Source organism: Falco punctatus, assembly GCF_963210335.1.
Source record: "Falco punctatus genome assembly, chromosome: 1".
Classification (NCBI taxonomy): Eukaryota; Metazoa; Chordata; class Aves; order Falconiformes; family Falconidae; genus Falco; species Falco punctatus.
The window spans coordinates 114,774,588-114,797,992 of record NC_137580.1 but is presented as its reverse complement, the minus strand read 5'-3'; the positions used below and the strand labels follow the sequence as shown (position 1 = coordinate 114,797,992).

The 23,405-nt window shown below is 40.3% G+C and overlaps 2 protein-coding genes across 4 annotated transcripts in view; one reads left to right on the top strand and one right to left on the bottom strand.

The window, feature by feature from the left end:
- Positions 1 to 23,405, top strand: part of OGFOD3 (2-oxoglutarate and iron dependent oxygenase domain containing 3) — a 44,554-nt gene that overhangs the window by 14,709 nt on the left and 6,440 nt on the right. For 2 of the 3 annotated variants that reach the window (XM_080397821.1, XM_080397822.1), the window contains 4 exons: positions 471 to 535; positions 1,114 to 1,170; positions 9,054 to 9,207; positions 16,051 to 16,174. In XM_080397821.1, coding sequence (XP_080253947.1) covers positions 471 to 535; positions 1,114 to 1,170; positions 9,054 to 9,207; positions 16,051 to 16,174 — 400 coding nt within the window. The remainder of the gene's footprint in view (positions 1 to 470; positions 536 to 1,113; positions 1,171 to 9,053; positions 9,208 to 16,050; positions 16,175 to 23,405) is intronic. The other variant, XM_080397823.1, reaches the window with a different exon arrangement.
- LOC308068106 (urotensin-2 receptor-like) overlaps positions 9,199 to 23,405 on the bottom strand; it is a gene marked incomplete at its 5' end in the record, with an annotated part of 44,623 nt that continues 30,416 nt past the window's right edge. Inside the window, one exon of the transcript XR_013929862.1 lies at positions 9,199 to 9,337. The remainder of the gene's footprint in view (positions 9,338 to 23,405) is intronic.

Genomic DNA, 23,405 nt, shown 5'->3' with positions numbered 1-23,405 from the left:
TATGAGAAGTACACAGAAACTCATGGTGAAAGAGAAGTTTTAATAACAAATGTTGAGCAAGATAAATATTAGTGCTGCTATTTGAGCCCTTCACAAATACTGGAAAATTAGTCATCTTTGTGTGGAAGGGAAATGACTTCAGGGAGGGATCCAGGAACACAGTGACTTACCCCCAGCCCATGGTGGGAGAACGGCAATTCTGTATGTCGGATCTGAACCTCAGGAACAGTAGTCCTATGCTTTTTTCATAGTACCTTAGTATTTCGTGTATCTATACAGCAAACTGGGGGAGGTTTGTCGTTGTAAAGTAAGCATTAGTATTGTGAACCTAAATGCTAGAAACTAGTATTTTTACTTGGGAGGCTGTGGAAAGGGAGAGCCAACTTGGGACAGTTATTAAAGGTCATAGTTAAATAATGATAAAACCTTTTCATGCTCATTTTTCCTACTTTTTTTGTTTCCTTTCCCAGGCATCAATTTTGGACTTGCACTCCGGAGCTCTTTCACTGGGGAAGCATTTTGTTAATCTGTACAGGTAAAATGGGGCTGTGGCTTGCTGCCTCCTTGTTATCCCCCCCGTGCAGTGCTCGTTGCCTCTTCAAGTTTCTCAAGCCCTGTGGGCTGTAGAAGGTCGTTAGATTCACCACAGTTTCCATGACCAGTAGAAGAACTTTTGTGACGTGAAAACCAATCTTTTGTTGAACTGGGTGCTCTGAAAGCTACCATCACCTTTATTTTCAGAGTTCTTATTGCACCAGTAAATAATAGTATATTTTCACAGTTAGTTTGTCAGTGGTGGAAGAAATCAAGTAGTCTGAACTCTTAAAAACCTGAATCCAAGTGTTTATTTCATGACATGGGAGGGGACTTTTTTTAATGCCTGGGGAATTCTGTTATCGGTTGCTCCATCTCATCTGTTAATCTTTTAACACTGACTCTTCTAGCAATGCTTTTGAAATACCATGCTCAAAAGCATTTGTGGGATTTCTGTGTGTTTGTGTTTTCATTTTTTGATTGTAGGCAAAGCACAGGTGGGAGTGAGAATGCATCTTAGTGTTAGTCAGGCAGTCTGGTTCAGTGACTTCTCTTTTAGACTGTTGTTTAATTTTTCAGGTATTTTGGGGACAAAGTTCAAGACATCTTCACAGAAGAGGATTTTGCATTATATCGGTAAAGACTTTCAATGACTGCTGAATCAACCACATAACTTTTTTTTTTTTTTTTTTTGTAGAGTGCAGGTTGGGAGGGGATTGTCCTTTTGGATTCAGATTTACAATTGAATTTGTGGCTCAAAATAGCAATTTCTGTGAGAAGTAAGATGCCTTGAGGAAAATAAGTAAAAGGACCTTTTGGTGACTACCTGATAAATAATATCTGCTGCTTTGAACTTAGCTGCGTTACCAACGTCAGGGCAGTATTGACACTGTAAACATAACCAGAGTGATGGCAGCGCCACACACCTCCCGTTCTGCATAAGAGGCTGCTGCCAGCCCTGCAGGCAGGGAAAACTGCTTCATCTGAGTTCTGTGGTTGTTTGCTGGAACGTTACAGCTGGGTTGTAAAATCCTTCAGCATTAACTGCTATTTCACGTGGGCTGTCCAAGAGATGTTGTCTTCATCATCTGACACACTCCTGTGCTATTGTTACATTAGGGACTTGGGCTCTTTGGGTGAGGAGTAGCAAAACGTTAAAAATGGTAAAGCAGGAAGTGGAAGGACTTCACATTGCTCATGTTTTGGCTAGAGAAGCAGAGCATACTTTCCCCCGAAGAAGTCAGAGTATGAGATGACGCTGTAGTGTCATAGCTTCACCATCTGATGCTTTTATCTTTCCTGTAGACCTGCTCATATATTTCGCGAACACAACAAACGTAACGGTTCCATGTGTCTGAAGGTGTGGGGCCAAAGTTCAGCAACAAGCATTCTTTGACTAGATAAAATAAATCCTTAGTTACGTGTTTCGGTTGCTTTCTCCTAATTTAAAATGTACCTGGCTTGAACATTTTAACTTGGGTTTTTTCCTTGCCTTTGTGAAAGAATATGACCTCCCTCTACTGGTGGAAGTAGTATTAAGTAGCTAAATAGGTTTATTAGTTTAGTAACTCTTACTTGTCTTAAAATATTAACTACTTAAAGCTTATTTTGGATCAACAACTATTTTTTAGATAATCTTGTCTTTGTATACCAAAAAAAACACCAGAAAAAATAGAGTGATGGAGCCACACTTTACCCAGGGAATAAATAAATGTGACACTACAGTGCCCTTTTCAGAAGGATAAGTTTTTGCTGTTTCAATAACTGAAAACATCTTTGTTATAGTTCAAAAAACATATTTTTGCATAACTGCCCACATCTATAAAATGAAATTCTTTAAAATGTGTTTACTTCTGCCCTGAAAATCACAAAAATGAGATGCTGCCTTGATTGTTGTTGAATTTTGACTGTATAAAGAAAGGGTATAGTTTCTGCCTCACCAAGATAGTGGAGAATATTTTGAAAATAGTCTTTGTTTTGCCCTCCGTTCTCTAGATTAAAGAATCTGGAGAAAAAAACACGAGTGTATGGAGGGAGTGTCTTACTAAGGAATATTCATTTCACATGAACAGAAACATTCACTTTTTCAACTGTTTTAATGAATTTCTGATCCTTATACTGTGAGATGAGGCAGCTTCTAGGGAATATCAATATTCCATTGGTATTTCATGCCAATATAGGGGATGTTTTGGTCTAGCTGGATACAAATTTAATACAAAATATATTATTAAATGCTTCTTTTCATATTAATGGCAGTGCTTTAACATGGACTGTAGTACCTTATGTCCTTAATGAATGATTTTATGCTATTCTTGGGAGCATTTATCTTCATTACTTTAACTTACCTACCAAGGTCAGTTTAAAAATACACTCTTGAGAGAAATAACTAAATGTAATTAATGTCTAAGTATTGCTAATTGCAACAATAACAAATCTGATAGGCTTTGTGAGCCAGGAGGCTGGTTTCTAAACTGTCAAAATCATGTTCCTTTGGAATTGGTTATGGTTTCTAAGCTGATCCTTTAACCACCATCTGTACAGTGGTTCCTCTTGCTTCACATAATAGATGCGTCGCTATCCAGAAGAGACCTTTAAATCTGGACGCTTGGTTTAAGGGTTACAACTTCAGCAGAAAATGGCACTAGCAAAGACTGATTCCAAAAACCTTCTGACTTACTAAGGTAGAGACACAGAGTAGAGGAAGAGCTGATAATGTCGTTTCTTCCTTTTATTTGTTCTGCACGTGTGATTTCTGTTAAAACTTTCTGGCTGTGCAAGAGCATTGCTTTGCCTGCTTCTGCTGCCTTCAGTGCTTTTCCCTGGGAGCAGTGTGGGGATGCTGACAAGTGGGCTGGGGAAGCTGAGTAGTTTTGCAAAGCTTTGAGTGTTCCTGTCACCGTGCTTGAATCGCACTTTGCAGCAACTCCTAACAGTGCATTTTTTTGCTCGTCTGGCAGACCTTGTATCTTACAGAAACTAAAAATGCCACAGAAAAGTTCTTCTACTCAGTCCTTCATGCTGCTGCTGATACATTAAGTTGGTAACTTTGCAATCTAGTGATGAACGTCCTTTCTCTTAAGCTATGTGTTCCTTAGACTTCTGGCTGTTGGCTTTTTTTTTTTTTTTTTTTTTTTTTTCTTCCTCATCACCCCACTGCAAAATAGATTTCAGTAACAGCTTCTGTAGAAGGGCTGTGCTTTCAGGGAAAGGCAGAACAGAAATCCCTGAAAGTCTGGCTTGTGCATTTTGGTATTATCCAGTGATTCAGTGTGAATGTACGAGGACTGATGACACATTCTGTGAGGGATTGATTTGTTATTTATATTGGTGGCTGGGTGTGTACTCGTGTATTTACTGCCATAGCAGAGCTCTGTGTAGTGCATCCGCCCAGAGCCAGGGCATACCCTGAGCAGTCTGAATGAGAGAATAGTTGCTGTGGTTAGGAAAATGAATGCTTACATTCTCCAGCATAAAGCAATATTTTCTTTGTAGCTTTAGTACACCAGAGCTTTCCCAACAGTTCTTGATATATAGGGACATGGAGGAAAAAGTATGAAGAATGAGTGGGCCAGGATCAGGAAGGGAGGGGAGGCTCCTGCCTGAGGCCCCTGCTGCTTCTGGGCGCACATGAGAAGCGGCTGAGGGAGTGATACGGCTCTTACTGCACCAGATCCAACGTAGCTAGAGTTTCTGGGCTCATTCCTTCCTTCCTCGATAGCACTTTCTGAGCTGAAGTTTGGCTTATCTTGTCGCATGATTTACACACCAAGTACAATGTGTTTGTCCTTAAGTATTTTACCAATAGGCTATATAAGCTGCATCTGGAATAGCAGGGAAGGGATGGAAAGGAAAACTTGAACTCATGATATTGATAAATGTTGAAATGGCCCAGTCAGTGGAAAGCAGGCTGTACAAAAGAGTTTTTATAGGCTGAAAAGTGACCTTATACTAGTTTTGAAAACAGCTACTTGCTGTATTTGGCATACATTGGGCACAGAATGAGCTGCAGTATACAGATGCGTGTGTTCAGATACACGCTTTACAGGATCCTAGGGAACACTTTGACCTCTGAAGGAAGTCATACCTTTGCTCCGACTGCCAGGTAAACGCTCGATTCCCACGTATAGCATTTAATTTGCTGTTGCAGAGAGGGACAAAAGATACTTCACGGAGATTGAAGCAGAGTTCGTGTTTGCACTGACAAGTTTGTCAACCTGTTGATGACTCCTGTGGGGGAGTAAATGTGACTATGTGGAACAAAGGGCAGCAGAGATTATTGCGGAGCGCCTGCAAAATGCACCTCCTGCAGCGCACAGCACATGTCTTTGCCTTTGGCACCAAACTTGTAAATGGATGCTTTTTACACGTTTACATGAGCTACAAGCTAAGATCTCCTTGTCATTAGTTACAATAGTGCAATGCAGTGTTTGTGAGTAAGATCAGTGTTCTACACCATAATTCCCCATCACCCCGTACAGTAAACATTAAGTTCTTTTAGATTTTATGTGGCTTGCTTAGACTTTGAACTGCAGCCACTTTCATATGACAAAGTGAGAAGTCCTGGTTGTTATTCACATGCGTTGAGAAAGTCTTCCCTTGCATATTTTCCATTTTCTTCTCTAGGTTATAGTGCCTATGTATTTTATTTGACAGATGCTCTATTATTAGAAAGTAGGTATGAAACACTATGTGTAGAAATGATGTCAATGTGCTGGCTCAATAGGGAATTTCATGGACTTTCTGTAGGTTTTGAGCAGTATGGTACATATTCAAGGAGGAAAAAACATCTCTGTGCTCAAATGTATTGTTCTTTGGAGCTTGGTTCTAGCAAATCTTTGCCACAGGGGTTATTCATTCAAACATCAGTAGAAATCTAATTTATTCATGACTAAGGCTTTTTCTGTTGTTGATTCTCTTTAATTGGTTTTTTTTCATGCTGCATTACAGTGCAATAATTGGTTTGCATATTTGCAGGCCCAGTTTTTCCAGTTGAATAGTTTGTGTTAAACTCCTTGGGCATTTGTTGGACGCGTATCAGATGACACTATGTATCAGGATAGTATTTCAAACTTAAAAATTTAAGAGCATCCACAGGATGTGAAGAAACAGGGAGGCTGAGGTGGCCGGTCACTCTGCTCCATCATAGGTTACATAGGTTTCTGTTGTACCTCCTAAAATCAAGCCTGAACTTTGGGAATACCCAATTCACAGTGATGTAGATTACATGTATTTTTTTGTCATGTGTGTATGTTGGGGAAGAAAAAAAAAATCCAGTCTTGGATATGTCCTTTCTGTCCCTATCACTTCTCTTCAGAAGGGTCGTCCTGCGAAGGGCTTTTCTTGTGAGCAGAGCTTGCTGGAAAGGGGTCTTGTTTCCAGTTTCCAAACTTTGCTTGGGTTTTTCCATGTTGGATTTGGAGTTCATTGACATTAATAAATAACTTCCTACTGACTTCAGCATGTGCTGGATTAGGCCCTAAAAAAATAATGTGGTTGTTCCCCAGTTCTTACAAATATGTTTGAGACCACTGAAGGCAAACTAGGAGATTAAGTGTCCTCTCCCCCTGAGACTTAAGTCTTTTATGACTTTGTGGACTGCACATCAGGCAAAGTTACTTTTGCGCTTTTTTTTTTTTTTTTATTACAGCCAAGTTAACCCCTCTTGCTCATTGAGCTCCGATTTGAATGGTCAGTATTTGTTTGCCTGTTGACTCCTTTCTTGAAGGAAGGCTGTTGCTGTAACCTTGCTCCCTGGACACCTGGTATCATGGTGTGTCTGTATTATATACTGTTATACCATTATACAATTGTATACCATTAAGTACAAAGGGTAAACACCTGGTTTTTGAAGCTTAGTCCAAGTTCCATTATATCAGTGGGGCTTTTTGATAGTTTACAGTTTTTGTTGAACAGCAAATTATTTATGTTCAGAAAATTCCTGTTAGTCCGCTACATATGCGAAGATTGCCTTGATTGATTGAGTTTGGAGGGATACTGGGATCTGTAGGATGACAGCTTGCAGGGAGGCAAAAGGCAGGAATGCACAGGCTGGCACCTCTTGCTGCCTCGTGCAGGTGAAGGCACTGTGATTGAAAGTAATGCTGAAAGCCAAGAGCATGCAGGGGAAATCAGAGGCCAGTGGTGTCCTTACCCACCCAGAAACCAGCTACGCGGGTCAGCTGGAGGTGGCTGCTTCCATGAGGCCAGGTAGCACCTAAATGTCACACTTCTATTCCTGTCACTTCAGCTGTTCCTATTCACTGCCTCCCCTGCCTGCTTAATTTATAAAGAGGAAAACAACCTTATCTTCTGAAAAAGATGCTTGTCTTTGCCACATACTTAAACTGTCAAGTCTGGTTTTCTTTTCTCTTGATAACCTGTTGGCCAGTCCAAAGCAGGTAGACTTTTGGTTGCTGGTATTGTCTGTCGGGAAGAGTTGAGTAGAGCTTTGTTTCCTGCTTGGTTTGCAAAACACGCAGTATTGCACATAAGTCTCGAATAGGAGTGAAGCTTTAATGGAGACTTATAAACAGTAGACAGCAAATCTTAATAGAAAGCTTTTAAAAGTGGAAAAGAATCAGCCTGGAAGAGGAAGCAGTACTGCTCAAAGCGCGAGACAGCTGCTGGAGATTTAAAGTGATGTCAAGACTGTGGCCTGACTACTTGAGAGGAGATCTGTTCCAGCTGGCTGATGCAAGGGAGTGTGCTCGTTTAGTACTTGGGGGTTAGGCTGTTAATTCTTGGGTTGGGTTGTTCAGAGTGCCAGCTGCCCTCAATTCGTGAAGTAAAAGGAGTAATTACATTTAATGCTTTTTGGGAAACAGAAGGCAGCCTCTGCTGAAGTCCTGCTTCTTGGAAAGAAAACAAACAGAAAGATCAGGCTCCCACAGGCATGAAGGGAAGGACCTGCAGATCCGTTCCTGATGTCAGTTTGACAAACTGTGCCATTGTGTTGCTCTCAACCTGAAATCTTAGTTTGTGCAGATATGTAAATACCTGAAAATTTGAGCTCTAACTTCATGTGATGGTTTTGATATTCCACACGTAAAACGGCTTGAATTGACTCCTAAACCTTAGAGCCCTAAAAATGTAAAGTGAGACAAGTTAAAAATGAAATTACTCTGTGTGTGTTTATTTTTGGTGAGGGACAAGATGTGAACAGAATGAATAGTTGTTTGGAGTTTTTTTAGTACTTGTGGAAATAGTTTTTAAGAGGTCCCTTTCACAGCCTAACGCTGTAGGTCTGCTTTTAGTTCTGTCACTTTTTAGTCACTGTTTCAGTTCCCTAGAGAAATACCTGGAAAAAACTTTTTTGAAAATTACGCTGAAGTTTAGTACTACTGGAGAGATGTCTGACGCAGAAAAGATGCAGAACTACTAATGCAATTTTCAGAAGTGTGTTTACTCAGAGTATCTTCTTTCTGTGCTACTTTTGAAACACTTAGGAAGAAAAGACTAATTATAATAGGTAAGAATTCGTTAAAATTAGGAGAAAACAATATAAAGCTTTTAAGCATAGATGAACTGTAAAAAAACCCAACAACCAACAGCGTTTTCATTTAATCTCATTGTGTTACTGCATTCTTTGATGGTTTGTAAATTTCGTCAGAGTTAAATACTAGCTGTATGTGTTTACTGGTGGGGTTTGCCAGTGGTATTCCTCATTAATTACCAGTCTCTTCTCTTCAGAAGTGCTGTTGCCTGACCTCAGGCTGGCAGTTTGAGCTGGCCCTGTGCGCAGCGATGCCTGGCCTGAAAGGTGGATGCTGCTGTATAAGTAGTTCTGTATCGGAACACGTGTGATTATTAGTCTTCTGTTGTCATAATCTTAAAAACAAAAATGAAAATCCTATTATTTTCTTCCTGTCTCCCAAGAAATACAGGAAGAGCCAAGGTAGAAACAGTTTGGTTGAATCTTTGAAAATAGCTGGGAAAGACATCTTGTATTCATGTTTAAGGAAAATCCGGCTGTGATACCAATACATATGTTGACAGAGAACCCCAAGTTTCATGGTGCCAGGGACTTCATCGCTTCATTTAAAAATCAGTGTGAAAATAGTTGGAGGTTCTTCAGAGACAACTGTTTATGAAGATAAAATTTTCTAGTTATGTGCTTTGGATTAAAAATATATATGTGAAAGACTTTAGTCTTTTCAGTAGTTAATAAACAGTGAGATGTGCCTGGGAATTTTTTTAGGAAACAGACAGCTTACACAAAGAAACTTTGAAACCTGGGCCACAGGAGACAAACAGGTTGGGGTTTTTTGATATTCTGAGAATTAAAAAAAACCCCACAACCAAACAACCAACCCTGATGCAAAACATTGAGGGTGTGTCTCTCTTGATATAGTAGATCTCTCATTTAAGGCAAAATAAGAAAGTGTGGTATATGTTCCTCATGGTTTATTTGCTGAGGAAGCACCTTAACTCTAAAGAAGAAATAACAGTGAATGAGGGAGAGTCCTGAAGAAGCAGAAGTATGTCACTTAACATGCCGTGTTGTATTGTGTTCTTTGCAGTGATGTGAGGCGGAGAATTCAACAGAGGATTGCTCAGAATTTTGGTATCAGCTCTTCTTCTATGTACCTGACTAAGCCAACGTTCTTCTCGAGAATAAACAACACAGAAGCCAAAACAACACACGATGAATACTGGCACCCACACGTTGACAAGGCAAGTAGGAGGCTGAGATAGGATGCAAGTGTTTCCTGTTATTATTAGATCACTTTGAAGTCATTTTGCATTAAACAATCAGTCAAATGTTTGAAAACTGGTGCTTGTAAAAATCCTCCCGGGGATGAACCTAATGGAAGAATAAGTGAGTTTTAGAAACAGAGGCCATTACATTCCTTTTTATTTTATTTTCTCTACTTCGGTTCTGCTAGGATTAATAAATTGTGTGAATGTCTACTCAGGAATCTCTTTTGTGAGAAACGTTGATTAAATTGACCTGCACCTATGAAGTGCTTCAGTTTGATCAAGCCTGTGTTTCTAGTTAGGGTATCACTCTTTCAGCCAGCTCTAGCAGGAGCTATGTCAAAGTGATCAATCAGTCACTGTTTGTAGTTGAGCTGAGCCTTTTGATAAATGCATAGCATCTGTTTGTGGATTGAGGCGTTTTACTGCGTGCTCTTCAGTGGGGATATGGTACCCTCTTTCAATATTTTGAAGTTTTGTTGGGTTTGGAATGGTATGTTTTTGTGACTTTCTTTTAACTGCAGCCTTCTACCTGTAGGCTCCTAGCTTAATACTCTGCATATCTCAATGGCATGAAATGATCTGGGGTTGAGATTGAAGTCAGCTAAATTCAGAAATAAACTCAAAGGCAGCATGTGTGCAGCATAGCAGAATGCCAAATAACAATGGAAGAATAAAATAGAAAAAAGCCACACCAAAAAACCAAAACCAATCCCACACCAGGGTACCCAAAATGTCATGTCGTAAGGACTGCTGCTCTGGAGTTGGGGATCACCTAAGATGGAACCGCATAAAACTTATCCCATCAAAGCTAAGTTACACCTCAGTGCTAGAGGCTGTATGTTGGCCCTGTACCTTGAAGTCTATGACCTGAAACATGGAAGATGAAAAACAAAACAGAGAAATGCTCCTTGCCTTGAAAAATTTTCCTGGAAAAAGTCAGTCTGAGGGAGGTATAACGTCTGTTGCTCATAATGTCAGTGCAAGCTCGTGTGCCCTTTCTCTTGTTGTGTAGGCAGAAGCAGCTTATATCTAGAAAACATGGTGACAGTGGTGATACCTGATACAGCTGCTGTTCGAAAGAAGGCAATGTGGGGTGGTGGAATCTGCAGTCACTGATACAACTGACACCACCTTTTGGATGCCTCTTGTTTAAGAAGCTGTAATGTAATCGTTGAATAGGAGTAGATCTAGGGCCACAGGTGGTAGGGATGATCTTGAGGTGCCAGATTTTGGCTGTCATTGATGGGAACTGATCGTAGGGAACAAATTGTGCTGACAGCATTCACAGGAATTCTATCACATTGCACTCATTTCCAAGAGCCACCGAATAAACTAGTGATTCTGGTTGTGTGAAGTGCAGTAAATTCATAGGTTCTTCATAGTTTTTCCACGCTTTCAGAGAATTGCCACAAGGGAAAAGAAAGCAGTGAATTTCAATAACTGATGGCTGTTTTCTCCACTCTTTTTTTTCTTTCAGGCCTAAAAGGCGTATTAGAATTTCAGACTGATTTATTTCTATAATGAGATTTGTGTCTGCACAAGCATTAGGATAGCCAATATTCTCTTTATTCTTTTCTGCATGTGTTTTGCATTAGTAAACGAATAAGGTCGTTGGATAACCTCACAATTAAGTGTTGCTACCTAAATCTCTCCTATAATACACAAATTATTTTGTAATTTAGAATTAAATCTGTTTCCATGAAGAGCATTTGTTTCCTTTGTGGAAGCTGCTTCTCTTCTGTGGCATCTTGACAATGCCTGTACATGACGGACAGCAGGCTAGACATTTTGCTGTTTTTATCCATCTGTTTTGTCCAAATCTTGTTTATCTCACAGGCTGCCTGTTCAGAGAGCAGATACATCAACTGATTGGCCTTGGCTTTTTCTAACCCATCCATCCCCAGCTTCAAAAAACAAAACAAACATAAAATGTGGCTGCTTAAACTTGCTATGCATAACCTAAATCTTAATGGTTCCTATAATTAATAATTAACTGGGTAGTCTGATTTACAGCAGAGGAGAGAATAATCCCAGCTGGGGTAGTTGGCAAACACCTTGTTCATCATCACTTAGAATTTGCCTCCCCTGCCCCAGTAGCCAGCCTGGCGTGGATCAGTTCCGTTTCTTTTTTTGGGAGAGCACAAGGGAACAGAATCTCCCTGGCCCCCAGCCAGGCACTTGCCAGTGCTGTGGAATGGAAACCTTAGAGCAAACTTCTCAGTGCTTCTGGAGCTCATGGCTTGGAGGTCCATGTCTCACTCGCTGTTCACATGGAGCAAATGTGTTTGCCAGTGCAGAGGGTGTTGAAGAAGAATGGAAAAGCCACTACGGGCACAGATCATTCTTGTGGAAACTGTCCCAGCTTAGTGGTTCATCCCTTCTCTAGGATAAAGGACTTCAGCTATTGCCAGATAATACAGTTAGTTCTACAGTTTAAATGTTTGCATTGCCTGCTTGAAAATTCAGAGTTTGAACCAGGCTAATGATGCCTTAAATAGGGTCCAATAGAGATACATCCCTGATCCTGTTCACTTCGTGTCCCTCATGGAAGTCCAAATGACGTCATCATGTATCATTGCTACTAGACACTGGCTGCCTTCTCTTCTGGTACTCCATTCACGGGAATTAGCGTGAAAGGCTTAATTTGAATCCTTCCCTTGCTGCATAAACAAGCCTCTGACTTCTGTTTGTTTGTCAAAAGGTCTGGTATTATTTTCCCCTTAAGTGCAATTGGAACAGAACTATTTGTGGATGTAGCATTCGTGTACGTGTTTTGCCAGATCATGGCTTATAGAAAATGTTACAGTATGTGTAGAATACATGCCTGCATGTAATTTTAGCCTACTATAGGTGTATATTATGTATATCTGTATATTGGTTATGTGTTTAGAAGGAGGTAAAAAATAAGTACTTGCAATTGATCAGGCTGAGCAGGAGACTGAATTCAGAGGGAAGATCAGTAGGTCAGAACATATTTCAGAGGTGGCTAAATAGGATAGACAAGTTGTCTAGCTTTACAGGTTGTCTTCAGTGCAGTCAGCCTGTCTTGTATTTTAATTCCTTCAACAAACCAAGTTTCACTTACGACTTCCAGACTGCAGTTGAAAGCAAGGGAAAAAAATGCATTGCTGTTGATCTGAGGTAGGAAATACTTCCAAGATAAGAGCAGTAGTATGCTTATGTGGCGTCCAGAACAAGTGTGAATGCTAGGGAGTTGAGGAAAGATCAATAAAACTCAGCCTATTAAATATTTTGCCAGTTTGTTGGATGCTTTTTTGTTGTATCATTATTTACACTTTCCCCTTGTATGTATTTTTGCATAATAATTAAACAGTGAAGGTTGCTCCTAGAAGACTTAAGGATATTTTTGTCACTGCCCCCTTCCAAAAGAAAGGTAAAACTAAGCCTTTGAAAAATGAATCTGATGCATTTTTTGTTTGTTTGACACTGTTGGTTCAAAGATACAGGCTTCTTGGAGCACACAAATACCTGTTTTGCCTTTTTCCCCTATATTACTGAGTGTTGTGATGTTATTTCAATCTGAATATTCCTGGTTTGGAAGATTTTAACTGCATAATGGAGCAGCATAGATCTACTGTGTCTGTATGAGGCTTTGGTTTTTTTCCCTAAAATTTATTTGGGTTTTAGTTGCATAGGAATGGAAACCCTGAAATTGCTTAAATGACTCATTTAATCTTGTCGAATTTATAAGCATCTAAAATCAAAAAGTGTTGGCTTAAGATACGGAGTTTCATCTTGGATGGAATTTGTTTGGAACTCAGCCTTTCAAATGTCAAATGTCTTGATTTATAATGGAATTGCTGTTGCACACTCAATTCCTGACAGTATAGTCTATAACGTTGTCTAATAGAAGCGATATGGGACTTGAAGATTTCTGCAGGGATCCTGTCATCCTTCACAGAATTGTCAAGCTCTGCCGTAAGATCAGTTTTGGTTTGTTTTCCTGGAATTTCTTCTATTGGAACTGTTCTGAGACTTAAGTACAGCTTTTCTTTTTTTTAGCCTAAACTTGTTCATGATCAGTTTATAGGTATTTTTCCCACCCTTCTCCCAGTTCTACCTCCTCCTGTCCCCATATATTTATATGTAGCAATCGTATCCCTTTTCAGCCTGCCTTTCTCCAAGCTGACCAAGCCAAACCTTCAAGTCTCCTTACCTGTGATATGCTCTCCATCCCCCTAACCCTTCTAGCAGCCTCTTGCCTCAGGCTGTTGAGACATCACTGATAGCAGCTGCTATCTGTTCTAGCAGACTCCTCACTCTTCTTTTCCTTTCCCTCATGTTGTTAGGCATCTAATGAAATACAGCAAAAGATCTTCCTTTTGCCTTAGGACAGCGTCGTCTTTGAAATCTGAGGAAGTTCGTTCTTGTGTCTACTCAAACCTGTTGCCTCAGCTTACCTACAGCCCCTTGTAATTCAGAGACATGCTATTTGGTGCCTTACGCTGTCTACTAAATAGATACTACCAATATACAGAACATTTGAATTAGCTATCAAGGCTATTTTTGTGATTATCTGCACAAAGAGATAGGTAGAGTCTTACAGGAAAAGAGCAGTTTTGACCCTTATTTCTGCAGGGTACCATGTAGACTTGTGCTGATTGGAAAGTGTGTGTATTTTATTCTGCAATGCAAAGCAGGGGATGCTGTCCTACATATCTTAGTGACTACAGGCCTATTGAATATTCCTACAACTGTTTAGTTGCATATAAACATGTGTCACTCAAAAACCCAAGGATGCCACACTGCAAAACGTGGCTGGCTAATTTTGACAGTTATAATAACAGCCTTTTTAAAGTACTGTATCATACCATTATGAGCATCTACCACTAAATATTAGCTATGTTTGACATATTTGGGGAAGGGGTGCTCAAAAAGAGCACACCAACTGTATGAAGTATCAGACTGAGTGGAAATGCCTGCTTTTGTTTTTTAACCTTTCTGGTATTGGAAATCTTTACCAGGGTGATAAATGTATTTGATATACATGGGAGACTTCTAGCATTTGAAATAACTGAGTGTAATTTAGTGCCTTCTTTCCAGGCCTGGCTGCTTTCTGAGAGTTAGTAATGAACAGGAGTAGAAAAGCCATTTTCCATTGCACACTTGGTTCCCCAGATTAGTCATCTGTAGAAATCAGATGTTTGCTTAGGCTAAAAAGGTTTGTAATGAGCTCTTGAAAGTTCAGAATTGGTAAAGCCACCTTGGAGAGGATGGAGAGCGCAGTGATAGAGCAAAGATTGCTGCACCGCTGAAGAGTTCATAAGAACCAGTTTTATTGCATTAGACTTGCATGCAGGAGTTCAATAAACTTCTTCACTATGCTGATGTCTTCACTGGCTGGAGGGCTTCCTTAAGATGGCTGGAAGTTTTATCAGCAAATCAATGGAGGTGAAAGTAGCTTTGCAAAGCTAATTGCATGAGGAAGGCTGTAAAATAGCTGTTTTGAGGTGCTGCAGTAGCATGTGCTCATTCCTATTCATTGTCTCCTATTGCTTCTAAGGTTTGGGTAAATATGGGGAAAAGGGGATCACCAAAGCATTTCTAGCATTCTTGTGATTTGGACTGTGTAGTGCAGCATATCACTGGATTTGGCTTTTTTCCTTTAAGCCCTGATGGTCAAAATAATAGAATGAGTAAGAAAGAAAATATCTTCCTCTGCCATCTGCTGTTATGTTCTCTTTAGTCATTGCCCTTACAGAATAACGTGTACTGCTGTGGAGCCAAAATTTAACTGGCACTAATGAATGTAACTTCAAACAAAATTGAAAATATTTAGGGAACTTCTAAGTTTGGAAGTAGCACCTGCCTCATAACAGTCACCAGGTCAGTCAAAACACTCTGCAAATGTTGTATGTTGAAACAGTACTACTGTGCTGCACATTTCACTGTCAGTGTAATGCAGAGATTGAGTAGTTGTGTACTGTAAAGAAACTGGAGAATACAGCCACTGATTTGAAGTATATTTTTAATTGTTGGTGACGTGTAGGTATAAAAAGGAAATATTTTCAGCATTGGCTAAACTTGGTGTTAAATATTTAGATAGCATCCTCCAAGCATTAATATATAGTATTTTTCTCCATCCTCAACATAAATATCAAGCAAAAAGAATACTTTGAAAGGAAGGGAAATCACCTTGTTATACTTAAAAATGGGGCGTTTGGTCTGTAGACTGAGAAGCAGCAGGGACTTTGAAAGTCACGTTTGAAGGTTTTTAAACAAAACCCAAAAGGAAAAGAGTAGGAAGGTCCTCCAGCAAATGTGTGCTTACTTGGAAGGTCTGATTCACTGTTACAATGAAGCTCCAGCATGGTAGCTGGTGAAAGAGTAAAGGTGATGTTTCCAGAAGCCTGTACCTGTGGTTAGATGATGAGTGGAATTAATTAGTCAAAGGCTGTTCTTGGGTCTCATTAACCTTATGGTGAAATTTTATCTTGAAATAGTATAAATAGATCTGAGCCCTTCTGTATCTTAATACAGAGGTGTAATATGTTGGGGTTTTGCTAGCTGTTTAGTAGACTTAGGATGATAGAAATCAATAGGCGCACTTCTTTAATTATGGAAACTGTAACTAATAAAATAGTAAACATGCTAGTCTTGTGTGTAAACATAATAGACTAATAAACATGTATCACTTCTGGAAAAGAATGATCTCAGTTTTCAGAGACCCCTTTATTAAATACATGAAAACAGGAAAATGGGAAAACCCCATCAGATCCATCTGCTTAATTATTTCTGCTCTGCAGAGATGAGAGTAGAATTTGGTAATTTTTGATAATGTTGTCTTACTCCTAGGTAACTTACGGCTCTTTTGACTATACTTCACTGCTGTATCTTTCGGACTACACTGAAGACTTTGGTGGTGGACGGTTTGTCTTTATGGATGCCGGCTCCAACAAGACAGTAGAGCCTCGAGCAGGTAGGTCTTGGTTTGCTTGCACTGGGGCACGCCAGATTATGGCATTTATTAAGTGGGTGAGCTGGTGGATGTAGTGGGACTTTGTTTTGTGTCAGCAATAACTGTGGAAAAATGGACCATTTTGTCTTCAGATTGATGACATAGAAAGTAAAGATTAAAAAAGGTCAAAATGTGGCTACAGTTTGAAATATCTGGAGTTAAGCCACACAAAGTCAGTTCATTTGAAGCTTAGAACCTCAGTCCAGTTTCAATAGCTTAGCAGGCCACTATGTGTCCAGAGCAAAGACAGCTGTGTGACTACAGCATATGCAAAATAATTTATTTCAGACTGTCTGGCCTGAAGTTCCTTTGCTGTTCAAGGTGGGGCTTAATACTTTGTGACTGCTGTGGGCTGAGTGTGAAGATGATTGATTATCACAGCCCTGCTAACCTCCAGTAACATGATGGACCACAGTAACTTGCTTATACATCCATACCTGCTTTCAGTAGATCTGACAGGGATGAGCATTCTGATGGCTGTCAGTTATATCGTTAAAACAAAAAAAAAAAAAAAGCTTTTCCCCTAAGGCTGGTTTAAGATTTTTCTAGTAAGTGGATCCTTTGAGGCTGGAATTCCTTTGGGACAGTACGCGTAGAGCTTACTGTCATCTCATCTGTCTGGCAGGTGAGTGCTGAGCTTACAGCAGCCTAGGCTTTTGTAATGCAAGACTAGGCACACTTTTGCAGAAATAAAAAATCAAGGACAACTTTATATTCCTACCATGTTCTATCTTTTGTATTTTTTTTCTTCAAGAGAGAAAAGACAAACTTACTCATTTAAACACAGCCTCAGTAATTGTCTGCTGACAGGCATTACCCCAAGCAGGACTGACTTCTGACGATTGTTGCCTGCAAATGCGGATGGGTGTGGGGTTTTTTGAATTATGGATCATAGCAATCTACTCGCCAGCGGTAACGCTGGCTTAGATAGACTCTGAGATATCTGTATTCTGGGTTTGGTATCAAGAATTGTATGTTTGATTATTTTGGCTTTTGTGGTTGGAAATAAACCCTAAACTGGAAGTATCCTTTGCAAAATGCTGCCACCAGTATTTTGAAAGGGAACACGTTAAACTATTTCATTTCCAGATGCAATTCTTAAGTGTAATGTGTTTTTATAGTTGTAGAAATCATAGCTGAATTCTGGGGAGCTGGGAGGACAGCTGTCTCCTTGCACGGTACAGGGGCACTCAGTCCAGTTGCTGTATGCAGTGTGCCTCTGACTTAATTTCAGAAAGTCTGCCACTGTGAAATTGCTTCCATTCAGCTCTAGCTGGCTCATTTTCAGGCTCTGCTGCTGCAAGGTGTTTGCTTTTGTGTTGTTTTGGGGGAGGAAGTGGTGGCACATAAAATACAGAAAGATTTTTAACAGCACCTGGTTTTGGCCATTCCCTTTCCACAGGTGGTTGTATTGACAGCGTGCGTGCCCCAGAACTGGTTAAACCCACCTTTTAAAACAACGCAAAACTTGTTAGGGAGTGGCCTTTTCTGAAAGATCAAATGTGCTGCACGTACACCACAGAGAATTAAGTTTAATGCTGGTTACACTTTTCTGATATTTCTCTGTCTAAACGCAGTTGGCAGGGCCCCGTGGTTGCGTCGCTGCCTGTGGCGCAATCCCGATAGCGACCAGCACCTGGGAGCGAAGGAGCAGAGCTGGAGCGGTGAAGCGCGATGTGAAGGCGATACACTTAGCTTTTCCTCTTGCTGATAGAATGTGGCTTGTGAGAGGATGGAATGAGGGAACGACCCCAGGGTGTTTTCTGTTGCTGGTACAAATTGATGTATTTTTCATGTTCAGAATGTTCCTTTGCGGTGGGTTTTTTTCTCTCCTTCCCTCTTTGTGGTTTCTTATTTTATGATTCTTTTGATCCTTTGTGCTTCTCTTGTCACTCCAACCCAACTTTCAAAACTCCATGTTGATCAGCTTTTATTTCTTTCTCATTTAGGAGATTCAGGCTTTGTTAGAGATGACTGTGGTAATCGTGGGTTCTGTTTTAGTGCTTGACAGCTGCCTTACCTTCTCTGTACTGCTAATGCGATATCGGTTCCAAAAACTGGCACTTCTTGTCATCTCCAAGTTAGTCTGCATTTTGGGAGCCTGGTGCTGTGTGCCAAAATGAATACATCCCTTTTTCTGTGAGCAGTAATTTGTTAAAGTGTCAGGCTTTACAGTAGGGAACAGAAAGGCGTTGTTGCTGATGCAGCAGAGGAGAAAAACAATAATTTGAAATACAAAAAAAGACAACGAAAAATAAAACACTGTGGGATTTCCTGTGTTTGGGGGTGCTGTCTGGGCAAGTCCCACTGCTGTTTCAAATGTTTTTGCAGCAATTACTGTTCATAGATCGGTCTCAGCTGGATAGTTAGGGACAGCAGGAACTGTTTTGAAGTGGAACCTAATTTAATATGCTTACCACTTCTCTAAGTATGCATCACTTGTGGGTTGTGTAAAAAGTAGCCTTGCGTATTTGAGAGAAAGGCTTTCAATATAACTTGTAGCATGGTCTATAACACCGCCTAGTTCAATTTTTAACAAACACCTCTAGCTTTAGGAAGGAGTTATAATTTATTAACCTAGAGGCTCTTCAGATTTTTTCTTTGTAACAGATGTGACCAGTCACCACAGTGATGCCTATTCATGTGTACAGACCTCTGGCTAATTCATAACCAAATGTGTGGCATTAAGGAACACACCTTTCTTGTGCCCTGATGGGCTTCAGAAGTATCTATGTGTCTTTTGACTTACGTCAGGACCTCTGTCTGCTGCAAGAAACTCGCCGTACCATGAGTAAGAAAATTCTTAGTGCCAAGTGAAATACTACTTTGAAAAGAAAACATTTTTTTGGACAAAGAAACAGTTCTAAAGTAGTATCTGTTGCTTTTAAATGTCTGTGCAAATTCTATTTCCAAAATTGACATATTGGCATTTTTTTCCATCCTTTGCACCAGGGGTGGCTCTGTGCAGTGTTGAGAATGAGGTCCTGCAGAACAAAACCCGTGGCCCTTTCAACATTAACTTTCCTTCCCTGGCCTGAGGCCTGTTTTAGTAATCTTCATTAGGTACAGAAGAATTAAGAATAAATGGCAGACATCAAGGCATTCCTTTTTCAGTGATAAAACTGGTATACTTTCTGCCGCTACTGAATTTGTCAGTGTACACTGTATTTAAAATTTTATAATTTTGGAGAGTCTTGTGTGCATTTGGGGACTGGCAACATTAGACAGATCAGACTTCACTTTATGATAAAGTGTAGTTGAAACCCTGCAGTTGGAATGAAATCTTAGTACCACTTGAGTTGTGTGTTCCTTATTTGCATGTACATATCTTGGTTCCGAGGTCAGCTTTGCAGCACTTACTTTCAGCTTATAAGAGAGTTTGTTCTTTGTAAGGTTGTTTATTATATTAGGGTAGGAGGAAAGGTCAGAATCACTATTTCTGTGTGTTTGTGGAAGAAAATAATCTACGGTGCGAAATGAATTCTGTGCATTGGAGAGCGAAATGTGACTCTTCCTTGAATATCAAACTTTGCATATTTTCATAGCTGTCAGAAGCGTGTGTTTCTGAAAGTGTAAAAATATTTGAGATGAAGGTATGAGCTATCTGGGAACTTGTGAAGTTGGATTATTCTTCATTGAGCATACACTTTTTTTTCCACTCTAAAAGCCTGAGCCATTAGTTTTTCTGCTGAGGTGAGGAAGAACATACATTTAAGAATGCATATGTAGCTTTCTCAGTGCAGAAATGGGCTTCAGGGTGTCTGTGTGTACATTTACTGGGGTAAGTGTAGCTTTATTGCAGTGGTTAGACATCACATGACTCTCGGGTCCTGTAATCATGAGACTAAGTACAGTACTTTGTTAAGTGGTGGGAGTTTGTCATATTTATTTTATTGTGTTATTTTAAAAAAATAATAGAGTTCACTATTAAAGGCTGAGGGGTTGCAGCATGGTGACAGAAAGTGCAATGACACGAAAAGTAAGATTTCCAGATTCAGAACCCCCACAACAACATTAACACAAGTTGTGAAAACTGGTTTTAAAGCATGTATTTAGTAATCCGTCTTGTACTACAGAATAGCAGACGCTGTCCCCGCCCCCCCCCTTCCCACTGAGCACACGTAGCTGGATCTTTCTCTACATTCAATCCACATCATGCAATTCAGTCTAGATTGCTATAATCTTCTGGCATTCCTACCTTTAGTTTTGCTCCAGTCAGTAAAACTGGAGCACACCATGATGTTAAATCAGTAACAACTGGAAGATGAGAATTAATTTTAAAAATCCAGCGAAGTAGCTGCAGTCCCAGAAAAATAAATGGAGCTGGCATTAACAGCTGCAGCAATAAGGACCTATGCAAAGTTCCCGGGTTGTAGGACAGCAATTCTTAATGATTTGCAATACTAACCAGAAATTGCACCTGGGACTGGGAAGATGATTGCAGAGAAATGGTAGGAAGAGGAGGATGTGTTGCAATTGTGACAAAAATATGTAGAAAACAGCTCAATAGCTCCTCATTCCTTTGTAGAACTCTGAATATTTTTCTTCTGCTTTCTGTTTTGTTTTCCATGGAAGGCTAACTGTCTTCCAGGCTCTGGTTTTGTATTCCAGTGGTGCCTGATGATAGGTTTACGGTGGCATTAAATGAAATAATATTTTAATTGGGCCCATAAAGCAATAGGTAGTTGGGGGGTGCAGGTCAGACCTGCATTTAACATAGTGCTTATATACACTGCACTGTCTGGCTGAGGGCATCTGTTGCTGAGGGTAGTAATGGTAATTTTACCCGAGCTGGGCCATTGAAAGGATTGAGGAGCGTCTGGGGGATACGGGGACCTAAACAGATGCCTTGTGTTACCACAGAGCGTTGCAAAGCACTGTCAGTATTGAGAATTGGACTCTTAAGGCTTTTTTCCATGGTATAAAATATGTAGTTTTAAATGAACACAGGCAGTGTGCACCTTAATGTGCCTTTCATTGCTTGCTGCGCGGGACTTTGCTTTATGTAATGCATATACAGGCCAGAGTTTCATTAATTTGATGAGGTACTGCTAGACAAATATGTAGCAAAGCTGAAGGCATGAAGGAGGGTCACAGAAAAATGAGCTTCAGGCAGTTACTTGATGAAATTTGGGTAATGTAACAGATAAAGTAAAACAAAATATCAAATTCACCGCAGGCTCAGCTGTGTTACACTGTATAGTTCAGTAATGATGTTTCATTTCTTGGTTCCTAAGCTTGGTGAGTGTTAATGTTGCACACCATAGGTGGCATCATGAATTAGTTGTGTTGAAAAAACGTTTTTTGAATAAGAAATGAACAGCAGAAGTTACCCTTGTGTTTATGCTTCAGTGATTTAGTAAATGCAAAGGTGAATTCCTTCTCTGTCAGCAGTCCAAAACTTGGAACTCGTGCATCCGTGTGATTTGACCACAGCTCTACTGAACATGTTATGTTCAGCAAGGTCAAGAAGAGTAAACCAGATGATCTGTGGGTATTTCATGTGATTGAAATGGCAACATTTTGTTCTTAGAGGCTTCTCTTGGTGAGAACTTTTTGTAGGAGTCCAACTTAGAAATGCTCTAATCTGCCCAGGGTGCTCCAGCGTGGGAGAACAGAGCAGACTTGGCAGTGTTGGCTGGGGAGGTTGAGTGCTGAAGGGGAGAACTGGAAAGTGGAACACATATCCCTGTCCGTCTCTTGGCTGTAGGGAGAAGAAATGGAGCCAAAAGGCCTTGGTGAGACTCAGAAACTGTGATTTAGGGAGAACAGTTACGCAGTTTCACTTCTAAATACTTGACTAGGTTGTCACACCTTCAGACATCACGTACAGAGCAGGAACTCCTGCTGCTCTGAGCAACCAACTGTGCTGGTAAGAGGGAAGCAGGCAGGGATTCTGTTCAAGTCTAAAATGGTCACGTACTCCTAGTAGGAAATAAGTTCACTTATTTTCTTTAAAAACTTGAATTTGTATGTTTTCAGTCCAGGTGCTTCTGAATCTAAAATACAAGCAAGTACTCTTAAAAGTATTAATAATACTTCTATAAAATACTGCCAGCTATGGGAGAGTTCACTGTGCGAATTGGTGATTTCATCTATAATGGCAAGTAGTTTCTCTGTCTAGTAAATAAATTTGGGATGACTTTGTAACTAGGCTTCGTTAGATGCCTGTTGCTGTTTTGGTGGTTTTGGTTTGTTTTTTTGGGTTGTTTTTTTTCTTTTTTAAGGCCGTAGGCTTCTGTATGCTTCTGTGCTTGGCATATATGTAGCAAAATCATTTAGAGAGGTTTGTGCCCTTTCTTCACCCCAGATCAGGGCATCTGCAGATGCTGTCATTCCATATTACTTCTGTGGGGTTTAGGTAGGGACTTTAGCTTAAAGCTCTCCCCATTCAACATTTATTTATGAGTAACTGAGTAAGTATATCTGTCAAATAAGTTTTATTGTATGATTACAGAAGATACTGTGTGGTTATGTGCCTAATGCTGTGGTGGTTTTCCGTGGACACTTTACATGCAAATGAATTGGCAATTAATCCTCAACAGATGACAAAGATGAGAACACAGTTGTGTTTGTGCAGCTTCCCGGGCAGTGCTTCTGTCTTGGTGTCACTCAGCAGATGAGATGCAGTTTTTCCTGCTTTCCCAAGTGACATTTAGAGCTGATAAATGTTAGGCAGACAGTCAAAGCTGTCAGTGTATAAGATGAAAGGTGTCGAATAGATCTGTAATGCCAAATAAACTGTTCCTGTTTCCCTTTAATCAGGTAGATGAGTTGTTTCGTTTCCTTCTGAGCAGCAGCTCAGGCTTTCCAGTGCCCCCAAGCAGCTGCCGCAGAGGGTGGATGGAGGTGAGACCTGACATTCCCCCAGCCCGGCTTTGCACGCCTTCCCTGTCACGGGCACCAGGCAGAGGTAGTCCCTGCCCTTCCCTGGTGCCCAGGCACAGTTTAAGCAGAACAAGGAGAGCGAGGGGACAGTTATCAGTCCCTTACTTGCGTGACTGAGTGTCGGTCAAGACAATCTAACACATATAATTTATGGTTTGTCTGTGATGTTTTCATGACTTGAGGAGTTTGCAAGGAAATTTGGCAGTGAATTAAACTAGAAGAGCCAGAAGGGTGCTGCCAAGAAAGCAGAAGGGGTAGTGTCATGTGAAGGATGGGAGTGTGAAGGGGCTTGGAATCGGTGGCA